We start from the raw sequence: 10363 nt of genomic DNA, 5'->3' as shown, positions 1-10363 counted from the left end.
AACCCAGTGCGGGTAGAGGAAATGCCTTCCTTCCCTACACCAACAATTGCTGTGCCCCAACAGAGCAGTCTCATGATTATTGTAAAAGGGACATTTCAATCATATGTGAAACATCCTCTTTGAGGGTATATAACCACTCTGTACACCCCATTTCTTTGGTGCCCTTTCTTCCTTCAGAAAGGAAGGCCCTGGGCTATGGTCCCCACATTTTGGCTCAGAATAAACTCACCCCAATTTTCATCTATAGATTAGTTATGGATTATTTGTGTCAACACCAAGTAGACTAAAATCTCCTTGAGTAAAGTGATCTTGTTGTCAAGCACTGTATGGCCATGAGTATAGCAAGCTGTTTGGATCCAGCAGGTGCTAAGCGACTGTTTGGTGAGTAAATCTTTATCAATGCAACTCAAACAGAGGGAGTACTTCTTCATGTGATTCAATATTCCAGTGGTCTCTATGATGAATACTGGTTCTTCCCTAAAAATAATGGAGAATTGGTGGTAATTTATATTGTGACACAGTATAGTCATAGTGGATACTGATAAAGCAAATAAAGCAAGCAATGAGAAGTCAGAGATGTGATTGAGGAGGGGTTGGGGGACAGGGGAAGAGAATATTCAAAAGGGTATGAGAAGGGCAGAGTGACAGAAAAGAGCAGGGGCATGAGAAGACTAGGTATGGTGCTGGGAAGCCACTTAGTTTCATGCTTTTATTGTATGAGTGAGAAAGAAAATACCCTAGAGGTAAAGTGACTTTTCAGCATCACACAAGACTTAATCCACAGCAATTGAATCAGGAGAAGGTGAACAGGATAGAAGCTGGTGCAAGCATAGAAGCTGGAAGCCAGAGAGGTGATTCAGAACTGGAGGGGCCACGAGTCTGAATAGGCAGTCCACAGAACTGAAGGGGAAATGACGTTCTGAGTAGGCGGTCCACAGAACTAAAGGGGAAATAAGAGTCTGAATAGGCGGTCCAGGGTTTAGGGAAGGAGTATATTTTCTTTCTGCAGATCATGAGGAAAGGAAAGGTTTTTCTGGTGGTAGGAGAAGGAAGTCAGAATAGAGGTATTGTGGGGTAGGTTTGTTTAGAACAGAAATCAAAGACCAAATTTTCTGAGAGAAAGAAAGAACATCTGCAAATGAAATGCTGTTCCTACAACTTGTATTGCTAGCAGTTCTCCTCCCACCTGGTGACAATAAAGATGGTAAGAACTCTGGCAACTGCCCAGTTGGATGCAAGATGATGTGTGTGTGTGTGTGTGTGTGCGTGTGTGTGTCTGTGTGTGTCTGTGTGTAGGGAGTGGGTTTTCCCCAGCATATATCTGGAGGGTGAGAGTGTTAGCCTGGTTCCATTCTGAGGATCCTTTACCAGATCCCTGTGCTCTTGTGATAGTTGAACATAAAGCGCAGGGCCTTGTGGCAGGCAAATGTCTCCTGAGATAACTATGGCTCCACTTTCCTTCGGATTCTGAGTTTCCCCTCTCTGGCATCTTTCTTTCTCCTTTCTCTCTCCTTCCCAATGCCTGTTTTTGTCCTCATTTTATCTATTCCTTCCCCACAGACTTCCAGGAACTAGTCTCCTTCCAAATCATCCAAATCACATCTTTCTACAACAATTCCTGGGTACAAAGTCTGTGCTCAGGTTGGTTGGGTGAGTTGCAGACTCATGAGTGGGACAGTAACTGTGGCAACACCATTTTCCTGTGGCCCTGGTCCAAGGGCAACTTCAGCAATAAAGAGTGGATGGAAGTGGAAAGATTAATCCGTATGTTCTTCACTGGAATTCCTCGGGCATTTCACAACCATGCCAGTCAATGGCAGCTTGAATGTGAGTTGAGTTCTCTCCATGGGGAGTGGGGATATGGAGGGAGGTGGGTGAGTATCTCAATGAGTTTCTTATTCCTTTAAGAAACAGCCTCCATTCATTTCTGAACATTACCTCCCCTTATGATAAGATGTCAATTATACACTTTTGGACAGGTAGTATAATCCACACCCTGATTCTTCAAAAGTTTCAAGTCTTCTGTTACTTACAAACTCCTCTCATTGCCTGTAGGCTTGTGCCCTAATAACTTCTGTTAGTGATTTTCTCTGGTCATCCTTTTCCCTGGCCTCCAACCAGATACTCTCAACTTCCTCACTCTTTGATCCTTAAAGTGTGATTTTCTCCTCCATTCCATCTCTTCAGCAACGTCTGTCAATACATTCATTGTAATCTATTGCATTTCTTTCACCCTAGATTACTAAAATGGGAACACTTTCAGACTCAATCTTATCTTACTTTCTTGCCCACATCATTCATGTTGCCTTCTTTGAACAATTTGGCCCCTTCCTCATGTCATTCCCTCTTCTTCCAACTCCAACTACTACCAATTCCCCTTATAATGAAAATCTGATCAAACCAAACTTTGCTCTATATCCTTAAATCTCCTATGCTTTTTCCTTCTTTTTCTTTTGTCTTTTGTTTGTACTCATTTCATGTTATCCTGTTTACTTCCTCTTTCCTCTAATTCACAACCCTTCTTCCCCAGATCCCTTTGAGTTACAGATAGCAGGAGGCTGTGAGCTGCACTTTGGGGGAGCCTCAGTAGGCTTCCTACGGATTGCTTATCAAGGATCAGATTTCCTGAGCTTGCAGGACACTTCATGGTTGCCATCTCCAAAGGGTGGAAGTAGGGCTCAGCAAGTCTCCAAACTATTCAATTTGGACACAGTCTTCCTGAGAATAAAACATAGGATGGTCACTGACACCTGCCCACGTTTCCTCTTGAGTCTTCTTGATGCAGGGAAGGCAGATCTCCAGCAACAAGGTCAGTTTTGCACTCTTATCCAAGAATTCTCCATTCTCAAATCACACATTCCACTCATCTCCTAACCCTTCCTAAGAAGGAACCAAGAGGAAGAGGGAATAATGGGTGACAGATTCCTAGAGGTGGGAAAGGTATGTCTATCTAAACTGATGTGAAGATCTGAACCTCTAAGTCTGTGTTAGAGTTCTCGTCTGAATATGTTTCCTGTTCTCCGCAGTACAGCCAGAGGCCTGGCTGTCCAGTGGCCCCAGTTCCGGCCCTGGCCGCCTGATGCTGATTTGTCATGTCTCCGGCTTCCACCCGAAGCCTATTTGGGTGATGTGGATGAAAGGTGAGCAGGGGCATCCAGGCACTCAGCAAAGTGATGTCTTGCCCAATGCTGATGGAACATGGTATCTTCGGAAGTCCTTGGATGTGGAAACCGGTAAGACAGCTGGCCTGTCTTGCCGGGTAAGACACAGCAGTCTAGGAGGCCAGGACATCATCCTCTCCTGGGGTAAGAATAAAGTGGGGCCCAATCTGGGTATGGGAGTAGATGTTTCTCAAGGAAAGCAGGAGAGCCAGATGAAAACTTTGGGATTTTAGGGACTTCAGGCCCACAAGAAGTCAAAGTAAGTTATCAAAGAAATAAATAAGTGGAAAATGAGGGACCTGCCAGTAGAGGAGGATGTTGAGGGTTAGATGAAGGATCTATCTCTAAAGAGAGATGAGGGAAGAAATAGGAAGAAGGGAAATTGGTGAGGCAGACAGTCAAATTAACAAAGGAAAATGAGGGAAATGCAGTAAAATAGAGGGTAGATTTGAAATGACACTTTTCTGTGCACCCAAACCCACAGAACGCCACAGCTCCATGGGCTGGATCTTCTTGGCGGTGATAGTGCCCCTAGTGCTTCTGACAGGTCTTGCGTTTTGGCTTAGGAAGCTCTGGTGAGTCCTTTGTATCCATCCTTCATGCTCTCTTCCCTATTCCCGACTTGTCTTCCCTTTTTTTTTGGTTTTCTCTCTCCTCAGTTTTCCTCCTTCCAGTCCCCTTCCTTCTTACTCCTCACTTCTTACCTCCACCTCATGCACGTGTCTTCCATCTCTGTTCTTATTAGGATACACAGTGAACTTCCAAGAACTCTTCTCCCTTTGGAATGAGATCCCTGCAGCCCAGAGTTTATCTAAATCCAATACAATGATGATGTCCTTTCAACTCTCTTTGTAAAACTTTTGTTATTGTTTATTTCTGCTTAATGATCAGTTGTCAACATAAGATAAAAGTAATTTTGCAAGATTTGTTGTTCTGCCCCGGGTTCTGGGACTTTAAAACTCAAATTGTAACTCTTAATGGATGAGATGCTAGCAACCTCCACATATTCATATATTAATGGGTCATCAGGCCCATTTCAGATGTCAACTCCTCCAGAGGGCCTTCACTGATTCACAAGTGGAAGCTGTCTCTGCCTTCTCTGAACTCCCAGTGCACTTGAACTGTAATTTGCCATATCTGCTCCTCACTTCCTGCCCTGTGTTGCAGCTATTTAGATCCTTTTCCCCTTATAATTTTAAAGCTTTTTGAGAGCAAAGTCCACGTCTTTCTAATATTAGTATCTAGGCAAAGTGTCTTACACACATGAATTATGTTCTCAATAAAAATATTTGTTGAATTTATGCCAAATTTATAGACTTTTCTTATTCTTTTCCTTACTGACATCTTTGTAGTAGTTGAGACATTTGATGCTCTTCCTGTTAAAAGTCTTCTCACTTGGCCAAGGGACTCACACTTTCCTAGTTCCTTAGTGACTTCTCTGAGCCCCTGATGAGAAACACAGTGTTCCCTCTGACCGTTCTTATTATTTAACTGTAGAGACCTATTGGAGTGAACCTATTGCTCCCAGTATTGTAAACAAAAAGTGTAAGGCAGGGTGTAGGCCCCACTATTCAGTGTGGTTCAGGAACACACAGCAGAGTTATCACCTTGGAGCTTGTTAGACATACAGAATCTTGGGTCTCAGACTTAGTGAATCATAATTCACATTTATGTCAGCAGGGGATTCACAGGTGCATTAAAACTTGAGAATCACTGATATAGGCAATGCCAGAGGGGTAGTAGCACAAGTGTATCAGTGAAGAGAAAAGAAGATGGTCAAGAAAAGAGAGCAAGACTGTTGATCCTCAGAATTGAAGTGAGAGCAGGGCAAGGAGAGAACATACAGTACATTCTGGCTATTCGTGGCTGTTGTATTAAAGTCACTGGAACACCAAGTTAGTGAATATATTGAGCCATTGCTCCCAGGGGAAATATAGGGTTAGGTTCCTGTGAGCCTCTGGTCACAAGATTTGTGTCAGCTGATGAATATATAACCTTGTTTTATGTGTGTTTCTGTTTAAAGATCTCTTATTAAATATATATATTTCCAAATAATTTATGTATATTATGTATTATTTCTTTATAAGAAAACACTAGCCAAGAAGTATTTAATGTTTTCCCCACCCTGGGTAATGTGATACTAAATTTCTTGGGTTTTCATCCACACAGCTGTACTGTCCACTATGTTTTTAAAAACAAATAAACAAACAAAAAATGGTCATCATCTCATGAATTCACAAATTTAGCTCCTTTTCTATCTTTTCATAGCTTCATCATAGCCTTATAGATATTATCTTACCACTCTCTGGGATGGCTTCACATACAGATCAGCCAATTTCCTCTTTCTTTCTTGGAGTTACTGAATTGTTGATTCATTAACACTGAACTCATGGCTCACAAATCTATAACTCATGACTGAACAAAGATTGTCTATGTGTGCATTTTCTCCATAAGCCATATCACAGTCTTCTTGTGCTTAGGAACACTAGACAACACTTCAGCTCTATGTTTCTGGGCCATTTTAAACTGCAAAATCTCTCAACCAAGAGCAAAAAAATGCAGAAAATTGGTACTAGTAGACCACAAAAAGAGCATTTGTTTACAGTGTGAGAATAGAAACAAGAAAGCAGAGTGCTATCTTGTTTGACCTCAGCTGGAAATGTGTGAGGAGGGTGAAAAATTTGGCACCACTCTGTACATGTCCTTGAATGACTATGAAAGTGTTGTAAGGAATTATTTGGATGTTACAAACAAATTTCAGCAGGGAGGCCAGTTAGCAAATACAGAATTCATGAGTAATGAAGATCTACTCTTTATGACTAATAACCCTAAATGGCAGTGTGAGTGGAGATATCCATGGCTAGATTTCAATTACTTTAGGAGTGATTTATTAATCAACAAATAGTTCTTATGCACTTACTGTGCAGCACAGATTTATTGAGTATAAAGTAGTGGGGAAGAGAAAGATGATCACTACCTTCTGAGCTAGAAAATTTTGCTTCCTAATTCAGTTCTATAGTTTACTGTTTTCACTGTTTGTTGTTTCTTTCTTAGTTTCTTAGTGCAGCAATTTATTTGGGTTGATCTAGGGGAAAGGGACTTCACTGGTATTTGTTTAGGGAGCTGAGAAAGGGGGCTCAGGGCAAGGAGAACATCCAGAGGGACCAAATGCAGATGGTAGCAGCTTCACATGTGTAAACTTTTGGAAAATTAAGTTGAGATTAGAGTGACAGGAAAGGTGAAAGCTATGGAATGGGGGAGAGCAAAGAGTGGGACCACCACAATCTTCCTACCTGAATTAACTGGTTGAATATTTCTCTAGGCTCCAATCTACCTTGTCACCCTGACATAGCAGCCATGTGGTATCTGGTTGTTTGATTCCATCCTCATCTGTAGTCCTGGACTGCAATCAGCCTGAGGCAATCGTGAGAAAGCATCCTTGAAAATGTGATAGGTTAAAGGATGAATGGGTAACCAACAATTTAAGCCAAATCAGAATATAGATCCCACTTATGCTTGGGGAGAGTTATGGCTCAGGGCTAGGCACCTCCTGTAAAGTGGCACAGTTTATATGAAGCTTGATTCTTCTGTTTGATGGTAGGGGAATGAGATGCTCTCTCTTGTCCTGGATGTTATGGTATGGGGTATAAACCATGAAATGCCATGGCAATGATAGTAAAATAATTGAAATGCAAGAAATTTTCTGTGCATTTCCTCCTGACACAATAAGGTTGTTTGTTCATTCATTGATTCATTCATTCATCACACGTTCAGCTTTTATTATTTGTATGTTAAACATATTCACTGGGATTCGTCCCAAAATGTATGAGAAGCAGCTGTGTCTCCAGGTATTTAAAACACAGTGAATAATCTCTTCCTCCAAGCTCATTCCTTTTTTGATGTCTATATTTACTCATCCAGAGTCAAACTTCAGAGAACATTATAGCCTTTCTTTCCCTGCTTTTCTGGTTACCAATTATTCTTTATAAAATTTCTGAAAATTATTTCTTCCTTTCCCTATTGGTAGGCTTAACAACCTCAACATGGGACAAATACAGAGATTTTCTCTCTCTTAGTATACATTCCTGTTGGTTTTTTAAGCAAACACTCTGCCTCAGCCACAATGGACTCTTGTTTAAGGGACAGAAGTTTCTGTTACCAAGAACCTACTTAAGAAAGGATCTAGACCCTAGTACAAAATGTGTGGCAATTGTGGTAGTTGGACCTGGAAGAAAATAGAAGCTGAAATATAAGCCTCCTGGGATTTCACAATTGGAAAGAGTTGCCTGTACTGTCAGAATTAATCGTCAGTGCAGGGAACTGGGCAAGTGGATTGATGACAAAGATGCTCCATTTGTGAGAACATGTAAGGTCCTCGGTATTGTGCCCACCACCCTGTGTCCCATCTCCTGATTACATGGTGTAAAAGTAACCTGATCAAGTTGAAAGATGAGATTTTTTTAAAATATGAAATTATATTGAATGTAAAAGGATGTACCTTAGTATTTGATGTTTTTCTAATTTATTAATTAGAATTTAACTTTGTTCTAAACTTTTTAATGACACATAAAGGATTTTTTTTTTAAGGAAATTCAGACATGTGACCAAATGGCTATAGTCAGCCATTTGTAAATGAGAGATTTCACACATCACTGCATCATCACATTTATAAATATTTATGTTTAATATTTATAATTATTGATTTATGAATTCTTTAGTTATTTTAATTGATTACATGAACTTTAAAAAGATCATTTTCTTATTCATACAAAAAGAGTTTAATTTACGAAGTCTACAGTAAGCTGAAAGTTTAGAAGAAATTTATCAGTTTTAGAAAAAAGGATAAAAAGAGAATTTGTGAGTTCAGGCATGCAAAATTCCAGGGAAAAACAAGGGAGGGGAAATTTCTTCTTCAAAGAGACCTCGCCAGGTCTACACACAAACATATTTTTCATCACAGTCATGAGTAAGAGATTAGGAGGAATTTTAGCAAGAATAAAGGAAAAACCAATCTATATCGTGTATCAAGCAAATTAGTATTATGCATTTTTACTTTGAAATTCATTTTCTGTGTGATGTTAGTTTGGGAGCTGGAAACATTCATTGGTGAATTTGATAACTAATGTGGTCTATAATCTTCAGAAATGATTTATTCAGGCTTTGTTCAATTTTCTGTGGTGATTTGGAAATTCAGTACCTCAGTGTTTAAAACGGGAAGCAGACCTGGACTGGGAACGAAGTGCATATCTGCACTCACAAATTTCTGCTTCTGTTTAATTTTAATCATTTTGAGATGTTTAAACGATGGTCACTGGGATTAGTTTTTGCAACCTGTTATCACCTATTGTTTTTACATAGGTGAGCACATATTCTCTTTTTCTGGTTTATAAATCTTTCTAAAGTGACATGTATAGAATAATTTATAGCTTTAAAGCATTTATTTGTAAATAAGACAGATTAAAACATATGAGATAAGATTTTAATTGAGGAAGCTAAAAAAAGTGACAAAATCAATAAAAAATTAGAGGTAAAAATTAATTTAAATGTAGTAAAATTTGAAATAAAAAGAAAAACAAACAATTGATAAAAGTGACTGGCAGTAAAGGTTGGCTTTTTGAGAAAATTAATAAAAATATAAAAACCTCTCTCAGAACTGATCAAAACAGTAATAAACATTAGAAAAGTAGACATATTACAGTAAGTAATATATAGATTAAAATAAGAAAATGCTATGTGTAATTTATACCAACATATTTGTAATGTATAAAATTTTATTTAAAAAAATCCTAGAAGAGAGAGAAAATCTGAATGTAAAAGCAATTGGTAAAGAAAATGAACAAATTGTCAACATTACTAGTTGCACAAGGTCCTAGGTCCAGATTCCATGGAGCAGCAAATAATCATATTTCATATACTTTGTTCCAGGTAGAGAATAAAATGGAAAACAATCCCAACTAACTTCATGACGCAAAATTCTCATGACACACAAGCCAGCAAAAAGTCCTCCAACAAAACCCAAAACACATATTAAAATAGTAATTATCAGCTAATCTCATTTATGTATTTTTTACCCAGAAATTATGTATATAAGTCAAATAAAATATTTACAAACAAAAACTATCACCAAATGAAGTGAGATTCATCCATAGAATTCAAGGATTTTTTTACCATTAAAAATCTCTTAATAGAATCACTGCTTCAACAGATTATGATTAAAACCATATAATCACCTCCAGAGTTACAGAAAAAGCATTTCATGTATTTAAATGTTCATCCTGATAAAACATTACAACTTAGAATAGAACAAAACTTCTATGGTGTGATCAAATGTACCTAAAAAGTACCTACATGAGATATATTTAAGTCGGAAGCTTTAAAGCATTCCAGTGAAAATCGAGAACAAAATGTCTGTCTTCTATAGTCATCACTATTCAATAGGATGCTAAAAGTCTTAGTTAATGTGGTAAGGCCAGAAAAACAAGGAGGTATGAAAATAGATACTAAAGAAAGAGTTATGATCCTTACCAGATTATATGATTGTATACAAGAAAATAAAACATAAAAAAAAATTGGGAATAATAAAAGAGCCCAGGAACTTATTTAGTTATAAATTTAATATAGAAATAAAAACTGTATGGATTTCAAGAGAATAGGTCTTTTTTTCAGACAATATGATTTATACCTAGAAACTAACAGAATAAAAAGTGAAGCATTAGAGCTACCACGAAAATTGAGTAAGTTATCTAGATAGGAACTAAGTATTAGAAAATCAAGAGCCCTTTTTTTTTTTTTTTTTTTTTGAGGAAGATTAGCCCTGAGCTAACATCTGCTGCCAATCCTCTTTTTACTGAGGAAGACTGGCTCTGAGCTCACATGCATGCCCATCTTCCTCTATTTTCTATGGGGAAAACCTACCACAGCATGGCTTGCCAAGCGGTGCCATGTCCACACCTGGGATCTGAACCTGTGAACCCTGGGCGGCCGAAGTGGAATGTGTGCAATTAACCGCTGCCACTGGGCCAGCCCCCAACAGCCCTTTTTTATACAAGCAACAAACAAAAGAAAAGAAGATATTATTTATAATAGCAATGAAACCTATAAAATAGTTAAAAATTAGCTAAAGAAAGAATATACAGGAATTCTATAGTGAAATTTTAAATACTGTTAAAGATCATAAAAGCATTTCTGATTAATTGGAGCTG

General features: G+C 38.4%; 1 protein-coding gene across 1 annotated transcript; it reads left to right on the top strand.

Moving 5' to 3' along the window:
* The first annotated feature begins 983 nt into the window (after positions 1–983).
* LOC124250576 (T-cell surface glycoprotein CD1a-like) lies at positions 984–4462 on the top strand. Its single transcript, XM_046682585.1, has 6 exons — positions 984–1204; positions 1561–1827; positions 2531–2809; positions 3027–3305; positions 3646–3736; positions 3907–4462. The coding sequence occupies exons 1-6, from the start codon at positions 1144–1146 to the stop codon at positions 3947–3949; spliced, it is 1020 nt and encodes a 339-aa protein (XP_046538541.1). The 5' UTR covers positions 984–1143; the 3' UTR covers positions 3950–4462.
* The last annotated feature ends 5901 nt before the right edge of the window (positions 4463–10363 follow it).

This window comes from Equus quagga, chromosome 13, assembly GCF_021613505.1.
Source record: "Equus quagga isolate Etosha38 chromosome 13, UCLA_HA_Equagga_1.0, whole genome shotgun sequence".
NCBI classification, from domain to species: Eukaryota; Metazoa; Chordata; class Mammalia; order Perissodactyla; family Equidae; genus Equus; species Equus quagga.
The sequence above is the reverse complement of the archived record's forward strand: the minus strand, read 5'-3'. Positions and strand labels throughout refer to the sequence as shown.

Bases quoted from the DNA above. Each gene is read 5' to 3' on its own strand.
- LOC124250576 (XM_046682585.1), top strand. From the start codon at position 1,144: ATGCTGTTCCTACAACTTGTATTGCTAGCAGTTCTCCTCCCACCTGGT. The intron at 1,828-2,530 runs GTGAGTTGAGTT...CTTCTTCCCCAG, and splicing joins CAGTCAATGGCAGCTTGAAT to ATCCCTTTGAGTTACAGATA. The intron at 3,306-3,645 runs GTAAGAATAAAG...CCAAACCCACAG, and splicing joins GGACATCATCCTCTCCTGGG to AACGCCACAGCTCCATGGGC.